At 46.6% G+C, this 23,604-nt stretch overlaps 1 protein-coding gene across 1 annotated transcript; it reads right to left on the reverse strand.

The window, feature by feature from the left end:
* Positions 1-7,294: 7,294 nt before the first annotated feature.
* LOC142045985 (adhesion G protein-coupled receptor E3-like) lies at positions 7,295-10,931 on the reverse strand. Its single transcript, XM_075061222.1, has 5 exons — positions 10,918-10,931; positions 10,239-10,329; positions 9,549-9,732; positions 8,467-8,586; positions 7,295-7,557 (listed from the first exon to the last, which is right to left on the reverse strand). The coding sequence occupies exons 1-5, from the start codon at positions 10,929-10,931 to the stop codon at positions 7,295-7,297; spliced, it is 672 nt and encodes a 223-aa protein (XP_074917323.1).
* Between the last annotated feature and the right edge of the window lie 12,673 nt (positions 10,932-23,604).

Consider the following 23,604-nt stretch of genomic DNA (forward strand, 5'->3'; position numbering starts at 1 on the left):
CTCCCTCAGTGCACGTGTCCACTCTCAAAGAGCACAGTTGAGAAGGAAACAAAGCAACCCTGGAGGATCAGATCCCTGGTTTGGAAGGTCCTTGGCCTGCTGAGGGAGTGAGGAATTGCAGGAGGGGCAGGGCTGGCTCCAGGCACCAGCGCAACAAGCAGGTGCTTGGGGCGGCCAACAGAGAGGGGTGGCATGTCTGACTCTTCGGCAGCAAGCCTATCACTCCCTCTCGGAATGAAGGACCTGCCACCGAATTGCTGCTGAAGAATGAAGCAGCAGTAGAGCTGCCAGTGAAGTGTCGCCCATAGTGATCAAAGCTTTTTTTTTTCCTGCTTGGGGTGGAAAAATGCTGGAGCCGGCCCTGAGGAGGGGAAAAGCATATCTAGGATCCATGGGAATGAATTCCCAGTGTGTTTGCATTGACAGTAACCCTGTCCCACACAGGAGAGCAGGGGCCAGTAGCTCCACCCCACTCTGCCCAGATCCTCTGACCCAATTGCTCTCCATAGGGTTATTGTAACAGGATCTCTCCATCTGCCTTTTTCGAGGTTACTGACCTTTAAAGCCATCGCCCAGCTCTACATTCTGGGCTGCACATGGAGCTTGGTCTCCTCCAAGTCAGCCCAGCAGCCACGGCCATGGCGTATTTATTCACCATTGTCAACAGCCTGCAGGGAGCTTTCAACTTCCTGGTGCACTGTCTCTGCCCCATCTCTTCCCATCTCACCCCCACTCCCGCACTCCCCCAAGGCCCCACCCCTGAGCAACACCGCAAGCCAGTGGGGTGGAGTGGAGCAGGCTGGGGCTGGGACACTTGCTGCTGCCGGCGCCAAGCCCCTCACTAACCGTTCAGGCCATTTTGGACACTGTGTCCCCCTGAAGCACAGGGCAGGGGTAGACACCACCATGTTGTGTGACGAACACTTGAAAATATTACCAGACTTAGGGATGGACATTGGAGGGAAAGATATGGCGAAAGTCTGATGTCTTAACCAAAAAACCATCCTAATACAGCAGAACAGAATTTACTTCCTGATTCTGCTACAGGCTCTTTATGTGACTTTAGCCAAGTCACCTGATCTCCAGTTCCCCCTCTGTCTAACAGGGGTAATAATCCTTCTGTTCTCCCACCTTGTGTCCATCATGTCTACTTCGCTTGTAAGCTCTTTGGGACAGGGATTGTCTCTGACTGTGTGTATGTACAGCACCAAGCATCGTGGGACTGTAAGTGCCCAGATAATATAAATAAATACTGGTGAACAGAAGGGGGCTGACACAGTTATCGCTCTCAGTTTGGAGTCAGGGCCAATGTAGAGATTTGATGATAGCTCTACAGCAGCCAGGAAGGACTCCTGCACTGGAGGACTAATCACAGGGCCATTTCTGCCCACTTTAAAGCCCCTTTATACTGACAGATTGGCATAAAGAGGCTTTAGAATTGGACCCTAGGTTTCCAGGAGAGGCAGAACCTGATAGCAACCCCTCACACCAAAGAAGCAACCAAGGTCCATAAGCAGGTTATTTTATTATTTACACATTACAGTGAAACTGAAAGCTAGCTCACATACATAGCACACAAGAGCTCTGCAAATCCCCCCTTCCCCGCGCATGCTGTGCGTTCCCTAAGAAATAACTGCTCTCTGACCTGGGATCTGGCCCTTTAAATCTGGAAGAGACACCCAGATACAACCCTGAGGTGGCCTTTGAATTCAGTAGAAGTTGTGGATTAGGATCAGAGAGAGGATTTGGTCCAATCCCGCTTCCCCTTCCAGGTTTTGTATGTAGTTGTGATGAAGAATGGCAGCTGAAGCACCTGCCCCACTGGCACAGCAAAGCCGGCTGTGTGATAAACATTGTTGGTTGGAGAGGTGATTGTTTCATGGAGATGAAGTGGAGGGCTCTCCCCAACTCACCTGCCAGCAAAACAAATATACACTGAGTGCCAATCCCATGGGAAACTCCAGTCAACTTTAATGGGATCAGGACTGGGTCCTCATTCAGGAATAGTGCAGAGTCTGCAAAATTCAGACAGCCTCCAATGAAGTGACATCACGTGCAGGGAAATAACTGAACAAGTGTAGACAAAGCCAGCTCCCTTCCCCCACCCATGCACAGGTAAGCCATGAAGTAGCAGCTAATAGAGGCTGCTCCAAATAAACCAGAAACGTCCACTTCCAGACAACGGTTGTGGAATCTCGTGCTGGGACTTGAGCAGGGAGGTTTTTCCAGATATGAATCTCCACTTTTTCCTCCAGACAAAGCTTCTGGACCCTTTTCCAGGAGAGGTAACAGAGCCAGAGGGAATTCCTCCCAGTACTAACTCTTTATTGGGGATGGAAGAGCAACAAAAATGATTAAAGGTCTAGAAAACATGGGCTATGAAGGAAGATTGAAAAAACTGGATTTGGTCAGTTTGAAGAAGAGAAGGCTGAGAGGGGACATGATAACAGTTGTCAAGTTGTCAACATGGTAATGTTGTTACAAGGAGGAGGGAGAAAAATTGTTCTTCTTAACCTCTGAGGGTAGGACAAGAAGCAATGGGCTTAAATTGCAGCAAGGGTGGTTTAGGTTGGACATTAGGAACAACTTCCTGTCAGGGTGGTTAAGCACTGGAATAAATTGCCTAGGGAGATTTATTGTGGAATCTCCATCCTTGGAGATTTTTAAGAGCAGGTTGGACAAACACCTGTCAAGGACGGTCTAGACAATACTTAATCCTGTCTTGAGTGCAGGGGACTGGACTACATGACCTTGAGAGGTCACTTTCAGTTCTCTGATTCTATGGAATGTGGGTGACCATTTATAACATTATGGATACCAATATTACAAAATTGCATTGAATCTTACAAGATATGCCATGTAAGGTATCAGTCAAAAAGTTACAATTTGCTAAGTGTGCTTATTTTGTTTATAAGCATGTATCATCTTTGCATTGTGCATTATAAATGTGTGATATATCTGTGCTGTGTTTCTGGGTGACACCCCCAGACAGATTGGCATCAGCACTATCCAGTCTGTTTGATGGCCCATCAAGGGTAATCAGCTATGCCAGAGTTTCTCAAACTGGGGTCTGTGAGGGCACTCCATGGGGTCCGCAGGCCGCAATGACCAAGTCCTCCACCTCCCTCCCAGTGCCTTCTGCACACTGGGGGACAGCTGTTCAGCAGCATGCAGGAGGAGTTGGGAAGGAGGGGGAGGAGCGGGGATGGAAGGCACTTGGGGGAGGCAGCGGAAAGAAGCAGGGAAGAGGAGGAGAAGGGTGGAGAGGGAGTGGGAAGAGGTGGGGTTCAGCCTTAGGGGAATGGATGGAATGGGGGTGGGGCCTGGGACTGAGCGGCAGGACTCTAAGTACCTTTACATGCCCATGTGCTGTGAGCTTGTGTTTGGGACAGAGGAAGTACAAACCATATGGAAAAAGGATATAAAAAGGCAGCTGCATCACCTCCATTTTGTCTTCAATCCTGCATCTCACCTCTGGAGTAACTTCTCTACAAACTGAAGCTTTGAACAAAGGTCTGATAGACCCATAAAAGCTTTGGATTGGCTGGCAGTGTGATATTTTGGGTAAGATCCAAACGAACACAGACCTGGCAATGTGGCTGCCCCTTTGGGGATCAGAGGAATATTTTGTTAAGTGACTAGAGTTTTAAGTAACTTCTCACTTTACTGGACCTATCTGCTGATTGGGAGCCAGAGACTGGAATGCAGTCAAGGGGGCTGTGTGAGTTCTTTTTTTCAGCTTCTCAATAACCAGTGTGGGGGATCTGGAGCACAGACTGTGACTGGTTGGTGATTCTAAATACAGTGTTAACCACTAGTTTTAGGGGAATCTGCTCTCCTTTTTGCAGCCTGCCCTGGCCACAGATTATACCCTGAGGTTCCTACTCAGCGTTCATTCTGGCAAAGTTCCCACTGATTCTACCCGAGTAAGGGGCTCAGAGTCCAGCCCTTTGATCTGAGTCTGACAATGAGATACCTCTACTCCAGGGAGAGACCCATAAGGAGTGTGAAGCTGGAAAGCTGGTCACAGCTGCAGATGGTGTGAGTGCTGTTCATGTGGAGAACAGCGCAGCCATCTTCAGCCCAGTGCCTTTCTCAGCGATGAATTTCCAGTGAATGCAGTGAGTCTCTTCCTCCTCTTTCTTTGTCTGGAAACAAAAACACCCCATCATCATCCTCACTGGATCATGGGGAGAACACTGTTTCTTTTGTCACACATCTTGAATAAAGAGTAATAAACCTGAAGTCACCAACGGGTTCACAGCTCTCATTGAGCTGCACTTAACAGCCATTTGGGACTTCCCATTGGCAGTATAAATACAAGTGAGATCCTCCAGCTCCAATAGCACAAGCCCCTGATCCTAGAGCTAAAATGATAATTTCCTTAACTGTGAGCACTGTAGGGTCTATGACACATAATTGTGCAGTTCTGATTTGAGCCACTAAAAGGCATTCACAGACCTGCCCACAAATACCCATATGCACTCTAGCGAGTTCATTACTTTATCAAAGAAGGCACCATCTCATGCTGTTTTCCTGAACTGTGCTATCTATAAGGCAGAGGTCCCCAGACTGTGGGGAGTGACCCCTATGGGGGCACAGAGGAACCTTCTGAGGGACATGACACGTCACGGATCAGCCCCCATGAGGCACGGAAAGAGTGTACAACCTAGCCCCTACCCACCCTGAACTCTGCTCTGGTCCCACCCGTAGCCACATCCCTGACTTCCAGCCCCATGTCTGGTACCATCCCCAGCCTCAGCATAGCTCCACTCCGGGCTCCATTCCCGGTCATGAGTTCAGTTACTGGCCTCCACTGCAGCCCGGCTGCTGCTTCACTCCCACCATCAACCTTGGCCCCCAGCCATGGTTCTGGCCCTGCTCCTGGCCCCAAAACTAACCCAGCTGTGGCCCCAGCCTCAGCTCCCTTACCCCTGTCTGTGTCCTTTCATCCTGCCCCCCGAACCATGGACCAACTCCCAGCCCCAGCTCAGAAGGAAGGGTGTGGACAGGGTGGGGGCATCAAAAGTTTGGGGACCACTGCTATAGGGAGTTGCTTTCCAATTATTCCTGCTCTAAGGGGTGAGCCAGGCACTGTTGTTACTCCTGAGCATTTTATAGGATGAATAATAACCCAAACAGGCCTGGTGTGAACCCTACGTAACATCCTCCACCAAAACAGCCCCCGTGTCAGAACTGAAGAAACTCCCTCTCTTTCTCAGATAACTGTTTCTCAGTCCAGAAAGGCAACAGAACTCAAATGCCCTGCACGAGATGCACCTTTTAAGTGACCAGCTGGAGCCCCGGGCACAGAGCAAAGTAAAAGAATCGACACTCACCTGTCTATGGTGCAGGGTGAAGTTCACAGGTTTGGAGAGGTTCATGAGCCTCCCAGCTCTGATAGCCCCACTCACCACCCTGGAATTCAGATGAAAATGCCTCAATTTCTCATCAACCATTAAACCTCCCTCGTTGAGAAATCTCTTGTTAATGATGGAGTCCAGGGTGGAGCGAGAAATAAAAGCAACAGCCCAGGAATCTGAAAACATGAAATGATGCCTCACCATTGAGACAGAGACAAAGAAAGAGCAAGCCAGGTACCAAAGATCACAGTGAGTCTGGGGCAGAGCTGGGAACAGAACCCAGGAGTCCTGGCTAGCAGTTTGGGCTTTAACCACTAGAATACGCCTCTACCCCAATATAATGCAGTCCTTAGGAGACAAAGAATCTCACTGTATTATAGGTGAGACTGCATTATATCAACCTTGCTTTGCCTCCCCAGTTCCTTGACCCTGTGGGGGGAGCCCCTGACTGCGCCAGAGCCCCTCTGCCCCTTATCAAACCCCTCAGCCCTGGCCTGGACCGATACCCTTAACACGCTGCTCAGAGCAACATGTCAGAGCTTTACCATGTTGTATGTGAACCCGCATTCTATCGGGTTGCATTATATCAGGGTAGAGGTGTATATTGCCTCCTCTCTCTTCTTCCATAGAAGCCCTTCTGTGTTAGAAACATCTGGTTTGCACTGTGGGAGTGTGATTCCTAAAATGCACTAATGTACGTTCAAGCACACTAGAGAACCTTTAGGGCACACTAGTAGGATCTATAAAGACCAATTAATGCACAGTATGTTAGCGCTTTTTAGAAATCTTACCCCTGCACTGCACATTATCCAGCTAAGTAGACAGCCCTAGGTGAAAGGCTCTGAGGTGAAGCCATAGTTTCTCTTTGTTAGGAGAGACAGAGGGGTTGGTTAGTGAGGAATTTTCCCTGGTGATAAAGAATTAAGAACCAATCCCAGTTAGGTCATACTGGCCTGAAAATTGGAGGAAAATTGGTAAATATTATCCTGGTTCCATTCCAGGAAGTCACACACGTCAACCTGGGGTCTAGCTGGGCTCATCACATCAGGATGTCATGTGTTGGGTCAATGGATCTCTGATCTTTCCAGTCTCTGAACCAATTCACACGCCTATCAAAGCTTCTCTCTCCTCCCTGCCCCTCCCATTGCTTGGTTTTCGTGCTGAGGGACAATCAGGAATGAAGGTGTCATAAACAGATAGCTAAGGGTTAATGTTTCCTTTACCTGTAAAGGGTTAACAAAGGGAACCAAACACCTGACAAGAGGACCAATCAGGAAACCGGATTTTTCAAAGCTTAAGGGAGGGAATTTGTGGGTGTTTCTTGGTCTTGGGTCTTTGTCTGTTCTGTGCTCTCCAGCTATGAGAGGATCTATTTTCCAGTCCTTCTAATCTTCTGTTCCCAGTTGTAAGTACAAAGGTAGCAAAAGTATAGTCTTTTAAATTGTTTTGCTGTATTTGCATCTGTGTATCTGGCTGGTGGAGTCTTTATGTGTATTGGCTATAAGTACTTTGAAAATTGTATTGTTTTTGGATAAGGCTGTTATCCCTTTTCTCATTGTTTATTTCATTTCTGTAAGTTGAAAACCCTGTATCTTACCATCTAGATTACAGAGAACTGTTATTCTATTCTTTCTTTTTTTTTATTAAAAGTTTTGTTTTTTAGACGAGCTGTGGCCCCGCTCCTGGCCCTGGCTCACTGCTGTAGGAAGTTGCTTTCCAATTATTCCTGCTCTAAGGGGTGAGTCAGGGACAGTTGTTACTCCAGAGCATTTTACAAGATGAATCATAACCCAGTCGGGCCTGGTGTGAACCCAAGTAACGTCCTCCACCAAAACAGCTCCTGTGTCAGGACTGAAGAAGCTCCCTCTCTTTCTCAGATAACTGTTTCTCAGTCCAGAAAGTCAACAGAACTCAAATGCCCTGCAGAAGGCTCACCTTCTACATGACCAGCTGGAGCCCCTGGCACAGAGCAAAGTAAAAGGATCAACACTCAGCTGTCTATGGCGCAGGGTGAAGTTCACAGGTTTGGAGACGTTCATGTGCCTCCCAGCTCTGATAGCCCCACTCACCACCCTAGAATTCAGGTGAAAATTCCTCAATTTCTCATCAGCTGTTAGATCTCCGTCATTGAGAAATCTCTTGTTAATGATGGAGTCCAGGGTGGAGTAAGAAATAAAAGCAACAGCCACAGAATCTGAAAACATGAAATGATGCCTCATCATAGGGACAGGGATACTGAGACAAAGAAAGAGCAAGCCAGGTGCCGAAGGTCACAGAGAGTCTGGGGCAGAGCTGGGAACACAACCCAGGAGTCCTGGCTAGCAGTTTGAGCTATAACCACTAGAGTATGTTGCCTCCTCCCTCTTCTTCCACAGAAGCCCTTCTTTGTTGGAAACATTGGTGTGCACAATGGGAGTGTGAGTCCTAAAGTTCACTAACGTACATTAAAGCACACTAGGGAACCTATAGTGCACACGAGTAGGATCTATACTGACCAATTAATGCACAGTACATTAGTGCTCTTTAGAAATCATATCCCCCCACTGCACATTATCCAGCCAGGTAGAGAGTCCCAGGTGAATGGCACTGAGGTGAAGCCCTAGTTTTTCTTGGTTAGGAGAGGTAGAGGGGTTGGTTACTGAAGAGTTTTCCCTGGTGATAAAGAATTAAGAACCACTCCCAGTTAGGTCATACTGGCCTGAAAATTGGAGGAAAATTGATAAATATCCTGGTTCCATTCCAGGAAGTCACACACGTCAACTTGGGGTCTAGCTGGGCTCACCATCAGGACATCATGTATTGGGCGAACAGCTCTCTGATCTTTCCATTCTCTGGACCAATTCATATGCCTGTCAAAGCTTCTCTCTACTCTCTCCTCCCCCACCCCCCATTTCTTGGTTTTCATGCTGAGGAGCAACCAGGAGTGAAGAGCTCTGCAGAGCTCAATGGCCTGAGAAACACTGGCTCAGCCAACAAGGTCCACACTAGTGTCAGGATAACAGAGGTGAGCAAGCCAGCCTGGGGCGAGGGGAAAGGGAGAACCAGGACTGGGGTTTGGTCTCTAGTAACAGAGGCGAGTGCCTGCGAAGCATCGAGATGGTACCTTCTGTGGGTGCTCTGGTGACTGTATTGCACTGAATGTCCATTGTCTCCTCCTGAGCCCTCAGCCTGAAGACCTCATCACAGGGACATGCAGTCGGGACAATGAGGAGAGTCTCGATAGCTGGGGAGGGAAATGGCAAAGCCTCTTGCTGCAAGGGCAAGGCAGGTTTGGAGCTCCACTCTCTGTGAATCACACCAGCCCCTCCCCCTTTCTCCTCACCTCCATTTCTCTGTGTTTCCCTGAGCCCCACTGGCTGACCTCCTATGATCCATCATCCCTGAGTCCCCATGAAGATGTCACTGTGCCAAGAGGCAGAAGGCAACTTCTCCCTGCTGCCTCAGGTCTGCTCTTTAGCAGGGGAAGCAGCAAGAAGGGGTATTGCTGGGGCAGGAAGTAAAAGGAGGATGCAATGGCAGCTGCATGTGGTGACAGGAGATTGGAATCACTTTTAAAACCCTCTCAGGCAGCTGCCATTGCTGCAAAGCCCCAGGGTTGGCTTTATGAGTGGCAGGAAGCATAGGCCGGGAAAGGCTGTGCCTCCCCAAACAGCCTGGCATGGACCTGCTAATGCTCCATCCCTAGACCCCCTCCTGTCTGCTTCCAGTTCCCTTCCAGCTCTTTTGTGGCTGAGGGACTGGGGCAAGTAGGCTGAGGCAAGTACTCACAAGGCCCAGGGCTGGGGGTGCTTGGGTCAGGGCTATGCAATGTCACACTTCCTGGCCATCTGTCTGGCACTGGAGATGGGGATGATCTGGCTACCTGGTGCTCCAGGGCTGGGGGTGCTCCCACTGTGCTGCCCACCTGTCGCTCCAGGGCTGGGGTAGCGCTGGAAGGAGGGGGGGCAGGTTGCTCTGGGTGCCAGTGGAAGAGAGGGGGTAGAAAGGGAGGGGCGGGCGTTGGACAAAGAGGGAGGATCCAGGGGCTAGTCTCTCTAAATGGCTCATTAACCTGCCACCCATGGCTGTGTTATAAACCCTGACAGAGGGGCAGAGAGGCTGCAGTGGTGTTCTGCACTGAAAAGAGTATAACCCCCTATCTCACAGCCATCACCAGGCAATGTGGGAGCCTCCCATCCTCCTCACCCATAGACTCTGTTGTCACGGTCTGGGTCTTCATCTCCGGGGACCTCAAAGCAGCTGTCGGTGCAGCCAATTCCACACTCTGCAGGAGGAATGTCACGGCGGAGGCCACCTCCCCCTTGCTCTCCTTCCCACCAGCACTGAGGGTGAAGCTATTCAGGAAGGAACCAAAGGGACGAGTAACATCCTGGGATTGGGAAAAGAAACACCCTGCGAAGGAGGGAGGATTTCAGTGGTTCATGAGCCACATTCTTCAGACTCCCCAGGGAACAATGACCCTCTTAGGGACATATGGGTTCATAGTGACCTCCCCCACTCAAAGGGACTGCAGCATTCTCAAAGAGGGAGCCCTTTACGGAGCGAGTGACTCTGCTGAGGCTTGCTCAGGACTCCACAGTAACCTGAAGCCAGGGCAGAACTAACACCCTGTGTCATTCACTCCTCATCCCTGGTCCCTTCAGTGTACGTGCCAGAGACCATTGCAGCAAATCAGCAGCCATCTAGGTTCTCTCTGTGTTGCCCCCGGAAGGAATTTGGATCTTCCTAGGACCAGTGGGGACAGAACCCAGATCCTCTGCCACTTAACCTAGACAACATGCACATGCACACACACACCCAAAGTGAGACTGCTATTCCAGTGCTCAGGGCATTTGCTCATAGAGAGCCCACACACATAAGGGCAGAACCTCTGACCTCCAGTGATACTGCTCTGTCCTCTGCACACATGGTCTCCAAATTCACTAAGGTTGAATTCATGAAGGAGAAAAAAATCACTGTTGTTGCCCTGCAGAACAATCAGAGGAAATGAATTATTTCTGCAAGCATGGAAACATCACCCAAAATTAAGGTTAATGGTTCCACAGAGTGATCTTGCTTTGACGTATGGCTGGCTGGCCGTCCCACTGGAATGCCTACAGATTATGATATGTTAAGGATTAGTGTGGTGAAGCCCACAGACACGCTGATATTTCACATAGTATTGAAGCTTTCATGCACATTGATGAATTTCTCCTTCCCTTCCTCATAGGGGTTTATAAGGATTATTATCCTCCTTCTACAAGTGGGGAACCGATGCAGAGAGAGACTGAGCAAATGGCCTAAAGTCACATAGTGAGTCTGGGGCAGAGATGGGAACTGAACTCTTAACTTTCTGTATCTTTGGCTGATGCCTTAACTGCAGAACTCTGATGTACAGTGGGGGTATCACACAGCATGATAGGGTTGAGTTTTCAAATGCACTTTGTTTTGGACAGATTCTGCTCCCACTGAAGTCAGTGATAAACCCTGGATGGACAGAGAATCCTCAGGCTCAAAGTTTTCTGTATACTCTTGTGAAAACCCTCAAAAACCCAAATAAACGCCTTCCACGTACCCGTAGAAAGACATCTTTTCACATCTCCAACTGCTCTTTTATCTGTGGAGTCTCAGTCCTGGATTTAAAGGTAACGTCTAGCAACAGAAAGAGAGGCAGGACAATTACATCAGGTCAACATCTGCAGGGCTAAGGTTTTCAAAATGTCTTGTAATCTGAGACCCCTTTATAGGGCCCTGTCATAAACAGATAGTTAAGGGTTAATGTCTCTTTTACCTCTAAAGGGTTAAGAAGCTTAGTGAATCTGGCTGACACCTGAGCAGAGGACCAATCGGGGGACAAGATACTTTCAAATCTTGGTGGAGGGAAGTCTTTGTTTGTGCTGTTTGTTTTGTTCATTGTTTGCTCTTGGGGCTAAGAGGGACCAGACGTGCACCCCAGCTTTCTCCAATCTTTCTGAATCAGTGTCTCATGTTTCAAAATACTAAGTACTAACTAGAAAAGGCAGATTAGTCTTATGTTTGTTTTCTTAACTTGCAAATGTGTTTTTGCTGGAGGAAGTTTTTACCTCTGTTTGCTGTAACTTTGAATCTCAGGCTAGGGGGGAGGAGTCCCTCTAGGCTATATAAATCTGACTACCTTGTAAACATTTTCCATCCTAATTTACAGAGATAATTTTTACTTTTTCTTTCTTTAATTAAAAGCTTCCTTTTTTAAGAATCTGATTGATTTTTTTGTCCTTGTTTAAGACCCAAGGGGTTTGGGTCTGAACTCACCAGGGACTGGTGGGGGGAAGAGGCGCAGGGGGGAAGGTTAATCCTCTCTGTTTAAGAACCAAGGAGTTGGATCAGTGGAGCCTCTCAGGGTAGCCCAGGGAAGGGAAAGTCTGGGAGGGGAAGGAGGGCGGGATGGTTTATTTCTCCTGGTTTTAAGACCGCAAGAGATTTGGGTCTTGGGTTCCCCAGGGAAGGTTTTGGGGGAACAGAAAGTGTGCCAAACACTATATTTTGGCTGGTGGCAGCACTATCAGATCTAAACTAGGAATTAAGCTTGGAAGAGTACATGCAGGTCCCCACTTCTGGATGCTAAAGTTCAAACTGGGGGAAAAATACCTTGACAGGCCCTGACTTTCAAAAGTGCTGAGCAGTCACCCTCTGACAATCAGGCCCCTTTAAGGTCTCAGGTTAGGCAACAAAATCACAAGGGAATTTTGAAAACCTTGGCCTAAGTGACACACCTAAGGCCACACACACAGGGACTCTTTGACAGAGCTGGGAATAGAAGCTTGATCACTTGAGTCCTAGCCTAGCATTTTAGCCACAAGGGCCGTCCTTTCTTCCTACCACAATACAAAGTTGATGATCTACTGAAACCCAGCGGGTGTTTTCTCCCTTTAACTCCATTGATCCCTAAAGCCCTGTCTATCTGACAACTTTCAGCCGAGTCTGTAATCAGTTAGCAATACATTTGGCCCTAAAAGCCTGGTGTGTGTCCACACATCACCTGGTTAATACTCACTTAAGCTTTGTCTGGGTATCTCATTGATCAGTGTGTGTCATGTGTCCTCTAGCGGATGGTCCACCATGGGCCTGGTTCTGCTACGGCTCCTAGCTATGGGAGTTCATCCCTCAGCTCAAACAGTGGGGATCATGCAGTTACAAGATCATTGGTTTGATCCTTAGTGATAGATGACTATTACACCTATAGTCGAGAAGTTTCCCTTCCCCAGAACTGTTCTAACCCTGCTATTGTACTTTTAAATGGCCTGAGTCTCATCAAGACATGTCTACACTAGAAATGCTAAAGTGGAGCAGCTGCAGCTGTGCCACTCTAGGGGAGACACTGAGTACAGTGATGAAAGGGTTCTTCCATTGCTGTAGTAAATCCACCTCTGAGAGGTGGTAACTAGGACAAGACACGAATTCTCCTGTTGACCTAGTGTTACCTACACGGTTGCTTAGGCTGGCTTATGTTTGATTGAAGTTTTAGGTGTTGAGCAGGCCTCAGTTACTCTAAAAGCCTTATGTTGCTCTGGCCTGGAAAAGGTGGTTAAAGTGGGTGTAAATGGCTCCTAAGGATGTTCCTTATGGAAGAACCCTTGTGGAACTGGTATAAGGGCCTCTACGTGATCTTGGCTTCATATGCAAGGCAGATCAAGGATGTGGTCAGAATGTGCCATGCTACAGCTACTTCTTGGTTATCAGGGGCCATGGGAAGCAGATAGTAAATTACAGCAACCCTGCATGGTCCCAGAATGCATAGAGCACAAAGGTGGCTTAAAACTACCCTTTCCTCCACTCTTTCTATCCCCCGCCGCCATTACAGGAGTGGCATAAGTGAGAATCAGGCACAAAATTCTCTTGGATACCCAGCGGGCATTACAACCAAGTGTAGGAGGAAAAGTGCAACAATTCTTAAACCAATTTAGAACAGCTGGCAAGCATCTGCCTAACTGCATGAGCTGGGCTGAAACTAATTCGGTGCAGCTAGCAACACAGGCACAATCTTAGGTCTGGATTACGCCTAAAACTTGGGTAGATCAGGCTATGTCACTTAGGGGTGTGAAATATTCATGCCCCTGAAAGACGTAGTTAAAGCTTCCTAAGCCCAGTGTTGAAACTATTAGGTTAAGAGAAGAATTCTTCTCTCAACCTAGATACCACCTCTGAGCAGGGTGGATTAACTACAGTGACAGAAAAACCCCTTCCATTGCTGTACCAAGTGTCTACACTAGAGTGCTACAGAGGCACAGCTGCAGCGCCGTATCTGTGCTGCTGTTGCTTCTGTAATATGGACATAGCTTGAGTAGCTGTGGCTAGTGGTGGCCTAGGATGGCGTGTTGGGCTAAATTCTCAGGTGCTGAAACTCAATGGAGCCCCATCAAAATCAAAAGACTTTACACCAAGCCCATGGTTGCCTCCCTGGTTGTGACACGGTTTTCTTTGCAGCGTGGACACAAATTGTGGCTAACATTGATTTAAAACCCATGCTATTCACTCTTCCTGCAGGAACCCAGAATCCTATAGCTGTCCATGGTGGCAGTGCCAACATTCAAGAGCGCAAATGGAGAGCAGGGATGTTCCACGGCATGGGAGCTGATGGCAGGTCCAAGTGTACGCATGCCCCAAATGAACTCAGCGCCAGGAACTCGGTTCCACACCACATCACTTAGAGGCTGATTGTCTAGGATGATGGCGCCAGTCTCTGATGTATTGGCCACCATTAAGGCAAAATTCTCAAAGCCCTTCTGGGCATTTATTGAATACATCCGGCAGTAACTGGCAACATCTGGAATATTCATCAGGAAGGCGTGGTTGGAATTAGGGATAGCTACGCCCACGCTGTAGAACACCACCTGGATACCCACATTAGCAGAGATGGAGACTGGGATCGGGGACTTGACAGGACGCTGGAGTACACTGCCTCCTGCTAGAGTAACAGTCTCTTCCTGTTCCCCTAGTTGATACAACACAGTTGTGCTCTGGAAAGCAGTGCTGTAGACTATTTCATCTACTTTCTGCCAAGGTAAGGGAGGAATGATGTATGTTGTACCCCAGCTGCAAACTGGGACTGCAAACTAGGAGCTGCTCAAGGACATGGTTGCATTTTGTGTTATTACAAAAACACCCCTGGCCAAGATGGCCACTGGCTTTTCTGAGACAATCCTGGTGCCAGACAGATATCCTATGCCTTGAAACTGGTAGCCTTGTAAAGTGACGAACTTAATTTCCAGTTTTTTGCCAGTGGAGTAGACATGTCTCTGGTAACATAGCTTGCCTTTCACATGAACCTTCACAGAGTTGCGGTCTTCATACGTCATAACAGAGAACTCTGGGTAACTATCTAAGGATTCTGCAGATGGAGTCACTATGTAGTATTCTGTCTCCAGCTTGGGAAATATCATTTTGAATTATGACCCTGTCCTCCAAAGCAGTTGCAATCCCTCCCAGTTTTGTATCATCTGCAAACTTAATAAGTGTACTTTCTATGCCAATATCTAAGTTGTTGATGAAGATATTGAACAGAGTCAGTCCCAAAACAGACCCCTGCGGAACCCCACTTGTTATATATTTCCAGCAGGATTGGGAACCATTAATAACTACTCTCTGTAGTAAGAGGAGGCCCTGAGACATAAACATTGGTATCAGAGGCCTGGTATGAGGCCTAAGGCCTGGACTAAAGTAATCCATGTAGGAGGTGATAGAATTCTCTTCCCAGAGTCTCAGTCTGCATGTGCCTGCAAGGGAAAATAGCAATAAAATGTTAGGTGGAGGAGAGATACTGTCAAGTGGTGGTAGAATAAGTAAAGGACTGGATCAACTTTGTTCAGGCCAAAAAAATAAAGGCCCAGTAAAAAAGGGAAAAGGAGCTTTTGAAAATCTTTAATGCAGCTAGAAATTTTCCACATATATTTTTTGAGATCGCTAAATGATAATAATCTTATTAAGGTGGTGAACATTAATGTTCAGAATAATGACCAAGCACGAACGTTGAGCAGACTTAGAACCCGAAACAGAGACCTTGAAACCTAAACACAACTTCGGAATGTTCGCAATATCTGGATCAGAACTCCATGAGTTGTCCTAATCTTGTAATGGCTTGAGAACTCCAGAATGTCGTGGATCCAAACAGCTACATTGGAAAAACAGAAAAAACTTCAGATCCAGATGTTCCTTATTGATTTATGGGCTCAGCTCTAAGAATAATTGTTTGCCCGTCCCTAGCACCAACCTGTTATAAGCTCATAAACACTTTACAGACGCATTAATCTAAATCTCCAGTCCACCAGGAAATGGGTCATATTATTACTGTTCCCCTTGCACTGACGGGGAAATTTAAGGCACAAAGAGGGTTGGGCACTATGTTTGCCCTTTTCCAGTCTTCTGGAATCTCTCCTGTCTCCCATGATTTTTCAAAGATAATAGCTAGAGGCTCAGATACCTCCTTTGTTAGCTCCTTGAGTATTCTAGGATGCATTTCATCAGGCCCTGGTGACTTGCAGGCATCTAACTTTTTTCTAAGTGATTTTAGACACACAATTTTTAGACACATTAAACATGTAAGTGTGGTTTGGGGTCTTATGTCCAGTTATCACTGGCGCCTTCTCCTGTTGCAACCACCCCTGTCAAATATATATATATATATATATACAGAGAGAGAGAGAGAACTTTTTATTAAACACACATAAGAAACAGATCAATAAAATTACAATTTAAAAAGTTAAATCAAACTTTCATTTAATGTTTCCTTTATTTCCCTTTTAGTTATATAGAGCCAGATCTTCAGTCAGTAGCACCACTGACTACAACAGACCTTTGCTGATTTACAACAGATGAGGATTCTGCCCATTACCCCCAGCTGACATTCCACTTTGCTCTTTATAGAGAGATCCAGAAACATCGTATCTCCCAATAAACATTTTGTCCTCACTCTCAGAGCTCTCTCTCTGTCCTGAGTGGAAAGAAAATTAAGGCTAAATGTAATACAGCTTCTCAAATTTCCACTAGCTGAGAATCTGGCTGTCTAGCTTCAGGCCCTTTAATATAATCAGTGAGGGGAGATATTATGAATTGCTGGGCCTCCTTCTCCTGTCCCTTACACCATTGATTTCAGTGCATTTCTCTTGATTTACACTGATGTATGTGAGAAGAGAATCAGGTCAGTCATTCTCAGTCTCAATGGGAGTTGGTGGCAGGGCTGTTAAATGTTACACACATTTAATTTTGCACACAATCCCCCTTCCTCTGCTAGTAAATAATCAAGGGCTATATGGTGCTGATAAATTGCGGTTCTCATTTGCGTCGCCTGATCAGCTAAAAGGTCGAGTGCTGTGGCGGTTTGGTTGGTTACTATCTCCAAAACAGCCTGCAGTCTAATTATTCGATTTAGGTTATAAATAGGTTCCCTGGCCCCCATTACTAGCTCATCAGGGTTCCAAGTGGCTGGTCCGTAATGTTCTATGATTCTTTCAGGAGGCCACTCCTGTGTTCCCCATTTTTGGGAGCTTCTGGAGGTCAAAGTAGAATCAATATACCGCTTTTCCCTTAGGAAATCATCATATACTTTGATTCCTAAGGTATTTCCCTGTAGGAGAGGTAGCAAGAAAAATAGGGGTCTAATATATCCTACATAACATATTCCTGACCAATTTGGCGATAGTCGTCGGTAAGCATATTGTCCACAAATCCAGTAATGGCCTTTTAGGGCCCAGGTTCCATTAGTAAAGGGACCATCCCAAGCTTTAGAACTCACGTCACGAGAGGCCAGACCATCTGCAGAGCCTACGTAATGAGGTCGGTCAAAGTATAAATAATTATCTGGCCCTAAAGGCCCCCACATGTCAATCAAGTTACCAGCAGAATTGCAGTAATTGCATTTCCATGCCCCAGCTCCCGTTTTCCAGACACAATTACAGCCCCATTTTAGCTGATTAGTACTAGACCAAAACTGTTTAAAGTATTTTGTCCTGGTTCCATTGAAATGTTGCCATGCCCACGCATGGGTCCATACTACATGTTCCTTACTGGTGGTGTTGTCTTGCTGGCAACTTAAAAATAGAAAGTCCTTAAAAAATTTATCTTGTCGTACTGCCTTGCAGCCTTCACCTATATATTGCTGGTAGGAACATTCCACCCAGCTATTATTAATAAGCCGCACATGGGTGCGATTCCATCGCCCTTGATATCTAGAACAATCGTACGGGTGACAATTAGGATCATAACAATCAAATCCTAGGGATAGAGTCCATTCACATTTACTTTCTCCTACGTGCACTCCCACCCATCTTGTCCGATTAAGGCAAAGAATGCCCATTCCAGAAGAATAGAGTCGCCATGGACTGCTGTCCTCAGTCCAAACTTCTGTTCCATTACGAACCATGCACAAAAATGTTACACAAGGCATTATGTTTCACTAACTGGAGAACTTACCAATTCTCTTTGTCCTCTGGGTGCTTGCTGGTGGTAGAAACCAGAACAGTCCAAGGAGGAAAAACCCTTGAAAGAAGATGAACAAAATCTAAGATATGGCAATAAACAACACAGGGAGATAGTACTAAATAAAGGAGTCTAAGCACTTGTGTATGAGTCTGACCCTAATCTCAGTTACACTGGTGTAAATTTGGAATGACTCCATTGGTTTACTTTTATTGGAGTTACACTGGATTTATCCTGGGACTTAGGACAGCGGAATTAGGATCAGGGCACTGGACCTCATTGATGTCGGGACAATGGAAGCTAGGCACTGGATTTTTTCATTCTAGTCTTATCCTCTGATGCTCTGTAGGGGGCAACTAGGAGGCTGGAGTCTGAGTGGCTTCTCAGTGCCCTGGGGCAGGGTGTCATCGATTCACAGGGTCTGGTCTATGCTGCAGCCTGTAACCAGTCCCTTTGGAGAGATCCATATAGGGTGCTGGGACCCAAGAACCTACACAGTTCCACAGGTGCAGACCCGTGGCCTCCAAAATTAGGCCTTTGGGTGCTCGCAATCCCTGTCATTTTCCATGGCTCCCTGTAGTAAATCCAGCAGAGCCAGACTCCAGCGGGAGGTTTGTTCTTTACTCCTTCAGGGAACAATGCTCTCAGTGAGTATTTGCAGTAATGCCAGGCAGCCTTTTCAAAACAAGGTAAGAATGTATTAGCCACCTGGCCTCCAGAATCTGACAGTCCTTACTTTAGCAAAGAGGGACACAGATTAGGACATGATCCATGTGGACCAATGCCAGGGCTCCCGTGGACCAGGCTGCTGTAGGGCAAGATGCACAGTAAGTTTGCAGGACAGCATGTATCTTGCTAATCTGTTTAGCCAACAATTGATGCTGCAGCTGCTCTCTGCCCACCTGTGAAGCCGAACTGGTAACAGAATGTCCATCTACACCGCACAGCAGACTGCAGCAGCAAGGCTCAGAACCCAGCTCGACACACTTGGGCTCGTGCTACTGTACTAAAAGTAGCTGCGTACACAGAGCTTTTAATTTGTGGCTTGGACAGGAGGTCAGGCTCTGAAGTGTAGGAATGGGCCTCAGCTGGTCCAAACCACAACTTAAAAGTGCTCTCTGCACAGCTATTTTTATCATGGTAGCACAAGCCCGAGTCTGTCAAGCTGGGCTTGGAGGGTCCCTGCCACAGGCTGTGTAGATGTACCCTGATAGGCCAGGGAACCTCCAAAGTACCTGAGGACAGAACCCTTCTAACTTCCCCTCCCTGGCATCTCCAGTAAGTTGCCAGCTGGCTACTCCCAGCTATTCAGAGGATAGCAGCTTGCCTGCCACACTCTCCCATACATCATGGCTCTGTCATCGCTAACTCGGTTCTACTTACTTGGAGGGAATGCGAAGCCTCGGCGTCCCATGGCTGCTCAGAAGACAAGCTCTGGGATTCTGACCCTTGCAGCTTCCTTATTAACCAGAAACAAGACCAAAAGCGAAACCGAGACACACTCAGTCACAGCATCTTTCCCTTTAGTCCCCTTATCTCTGATGTCTGGAAACAGAGTCTTTGGGCCAAATTCCCCTTAGTGGAGTCAGTAACTGATGGGCCCTTTATTATTTATCTTCCCTAACCCCTGCAGTTTGCTGGGTGCCCTCACAGGGCAACAGGGAATCAGACAGTCCTTACACTGCTGTTTACACTCTCATGGGAGATCTGACACACCAGGTGAGAGTTGTATACAATTGGTGCTGAAATAAGATGAGCAAACAGGGTTACAAAACTAAAATAGGATGAAAAAACAATGAGCAGCCCTTGTAGCACCTTAGAGACTAACGCATTTATTTGGGCATGAGCTTTCGTGGGCTACACCTCACTTCATCAGATGCATGGAGTGCAACACACAGTAGGGAGGTATAAATGCACAGCATATGAATAGATGGAACTTGCCTTGCCAAGTGGAGAGTCAGTGCTAACAAGCCAATTCAATTAAGGCAGAAGTGGGCTATTCTCAACAGTTGACAAGAAGGGGTGGAAATCACTTTTGTAATGCTAATGAGGCCAATGTAAAGAAGGTGGCCCATTTCAAACAGTTGACAAGAAGGTGTGGGTATCAGCAGGGGGAAATTAGTTTTTGTAGTGACCAATCCACTCCCAGTCTTTATTCAGGCCTAATTTGATGGTGTCCTGTTTGCAAATTAATTCCAGTTCTGCAGTTTCTCATTGGACTCTGTTTGTTTTTGAAGATTTTTGTTGAAGAATTGCCTCTTAAGTCTGTTTTTGAGTGACCAGGAAGATTCAAGTGTTCTCCTATGGGTTATCAACAATGTACTACTGTTGCAAAAAAAAAAAAAAAAAGCAAACATTCAACCACTTTCTACCCTCAAATAACCCACATTAGGGAAATGCAGCTCTCTAGTTACTTTCACATAAAAGAATAAGCATCTACTACTGCTGCACACTATGGAAGCATATCCTTTAGCTAAAGGCTAAAGGTTCATGCTTTTAGTGCAGAAGATACTAGGTACAATCCCTCCCGATGACCTGCAGTGGATAAATAGCTAAATTCACTCTACACTGCAACCCGGATCTGGGGGTTATAGTGGATCATAAACAAAAATCTGAATCAACAATGTACTACTGTTGCAAAAAAGAAAAACCCATAATTCTCAAATATATTAGCAGGAGTGTTGTACGCAAGACATTAGAAGTAATTATTCCACTCTACTCAACACCAATAAGGCCTCAACTGGAGTACTGTGTTCTGGGCACCCACATTTCAGGAAAGATGTGAACAAACTGGAGAAAATCCAGAAGAGAGCAACAAAAACAATTAAAGGTTCAGAAAAAATGACTTGAGAGAAAAGATTGAAAAAACTGGGTTTGTCTAGTCTGGAGAAGACTGAGGGTGGTTGGGGGAGGGGAGACACATGATAACCATCTTGAAGTACATAAAAGGTTGTTATAAAGAGAAGGGTGATAAATTGTCCTTCTTAACAACTAAGGACAGGCCAAGAAGCAATGGGCTTAAATTGCAGTAAGGTAGATTTAGATCCTAACTGTAAGGTTAGTTAAGCAGTGGAGCTAATTACCTAATTACCTAAAGAGTTGTGGGATTTCAGTCACTGGATGTTTTTAAGAATATAAAAAAAAATGAAAGGTTTGGTGGGGAAATGGTGGGGGTAAAGAGGTGGCAAGTTTTGAAGGAATGCTGGATCTTGTTGCTGAAGAGCGTTTCTTATGCATATGTATGGCTGAAGTAAAGAAGGGTCTATGGGACAAAGATATAAAGACTGTGGATGAGATGGCTTTTTTTAGCTAATGCCTTCGAACAGCATTGAAACTGTTTCGAACAGCAGTTTGTTCTAACATTTTGTTACTTGCACAAAATGCTTTTATTTCATTTGACCAAATTTGACTTCTTATGCTTTGACTTATAAACACTTAAAATCTATCTTTGTAGTTAATAAATCTGTTTGTTTGTTCTACCTGAAGCAGTGTGTTTGGTTTGAAGCTTGTCAGAGACTCTTCTTTGAATAGACTCTCCTTGGAATAACAAGCCTGGTACATATCAATTTCTTTGTTACATTGATGAATGCATATAAGCTTTCAGTGTCCAGCAGGCATAACTGGACACTGCAAGATGGAGATTCCTAGGTTTGTGTCTGGGACCAGAGACATTGGCTAGTGTCATTCGGTTGCACAATTCAAGGAGCAGCTTACATGCTAGAGGCTGTGCGTGAATAGCCCCGGAGTGAGGGTTCTCACAGAAGAGCAGGGTAACGCTGGCTCTCAGAGTCAAGGATTGGAGTGACCTAGCAGATCACCAGTCCAGATAACACCAGAGGAACATCACAGTGGCGCAGCAAGCAGGGTTGTATGGGCAGCTTGTTACTCCAATTGGAGTTCACACTTTAAGCACTGCTATTTGTGATTTTAACTGAATCTTAAGTGCAGTGGCTAAGAACAGTCTGGAGGAGGTCACAGTTTTGTTATTTTCTGTTTGTTTATTTCGGGTGAGGGAAATAAGCACAAGAAAGCAGAAAAATGATACCAGTGAGGCAGCTACAAAACTAGAGCTGGCCAGACTGAAAGCTGCAGAGAATGAAAAGGACCGCGAGTTTTGAATGTGGCAGGCAGGGAGGCAGCCAGAGAGGAGGTTGCACACAGAAGGGCTATGAAGGCAGAGACAGCCAGCAGGGGCGGCTCCAGGCACCAGCACACCAAGTGCGTTCCTGGGGTGGCAAGCCATGGCGGGCGCTCTGCCGCTCGCGGCGAGGGCAGCAGGCAGGTTGCCTTTGGCAGCATGCCTGCGGAGGGTCCGCTGGTCCTGCGACTTCGGCAGACCTCCCGCAGGCGTGCCGCCAAATCCGCAGGACCGGAGACTCCCGCAGGCAAGCCGCCGAATGCAGCCTGCCTGCTGTGCTTGGGGCGGCAAAATACCTAGAGCCGCCCCTGGCAGCCAGGGAGGAGGCTGCACACAGAAAGGCTATAGAAGAAAGAGAGAAAAGAAAGAGAAAGAGAGAGCGCAAAAACACTAGCTGGACCTGCTAGAGAAGCAGAACCAGAACCCCCTGACCCCAATGACTCCCATCACTCCAAAAATCCACAAATGGGAACACTTATGTCCTGCACACAGTGGGGAGGATGATATTGCTGAATATCTGACTACTTTCGAAAGGCTGCGTGTAATACATGAAATCCCTGATGATAAGAGAGTTCCTATCTTGACTGCAAAATTAACTGCTAAAGCTCAAAATGTATTCAACAGAATGCCTGTTGAAGATGCTTTAGACTATTGTAAATTTAAAGATACTGTTTTGCGAATTTTTCAGATTACCCCTGAAACATATAGAGTTAAATTTTAGGAATCTTAAGGGGGCTATTTGTATGAGTAATGGGGAATATGTAAATACAATGAAAGATTTGTTGGGAAAATGGGTGAGGGGTAAAGAGGTGACAAGTTTTGAAGGAATGCTTTGATCTTGTTGCTCAAGAGCATTTTCTAAGCATATGTAAGGCCGAAGTAAAGCAGTGTCTACGGGAAAAAATGTAAAGTCTGTGGATGAGATAGCTTTTTTAGCTGATGGCTTTGAACAGACTCAGGCATCTATTGAGGGCAGGCCACAGAAAGAGGGGTTTAAAACTGGTGGGAGGGGAGGCTCCCATTTTTCCCCTGGACTATTTAGAAAAGCTGAATAAGCACTAGTCCATGGGGCCAGATGCGCTGCATCCAAGGATGCTAAAGGAGTTGGCAGATGTGATTGCAGAGCCATTGGCCACTATCTTTGAAAACTCATAGCGATCAGGAGAGGTCCTGGATGACTGGAAAAAGGCTAATGTAGTGCCCATCTTTAACAAAGGGAAGAAGGAGAATCCGGGGAACTACCGTCCAAACAGCCTCACCTCAGTCCCTGAAAAAATCATGGAGCACGTCCTCAAGGAATCAATTTTGAAGCACTTAGAGGAGAGGAAAGTGATAAGGAACAGTCTGCATGGAGTCACTAAGGGCAAGTCATGCCTGACTAACTTAATTGCCTTCTATGATGAGATAATGGATGAGGGGAAAGCAGTGGACATGTTATTCCTTGACTTTAGCAAAGTTTTTGATATGGTATCCCACAGTAATTTTGCCAGCAAGTTAAAGAAGTATGGGCTGGATGAATGGACTATAAGGTGGATAGAAAGCTGGCTAGATCATCAGGCTCAATGGCTAGTGATCAATGACTCCATGTATAGTTAGCAACTGGTATCAAGTGGAGTGCCCCAAGGGTCAATCCTGGGGTTGGTTTTGTTCAATATCTTCATTAATGATCTGGAG

Source organism: Chelonoidis abingdonii, chromosome 26 (assembly GCF_003597395.2).
Source record: "Chelonoidis abingdonii isolate Lonesome George chromosome 26, CheloAbing_2.0, whole genome shotgun sequence".
Taxonomy (NCBI): Eukaryota; Metazoa; Chordata; order Testudines; family Testudinidae; genus Chelonoidis; species Chelonoidis abingdonii.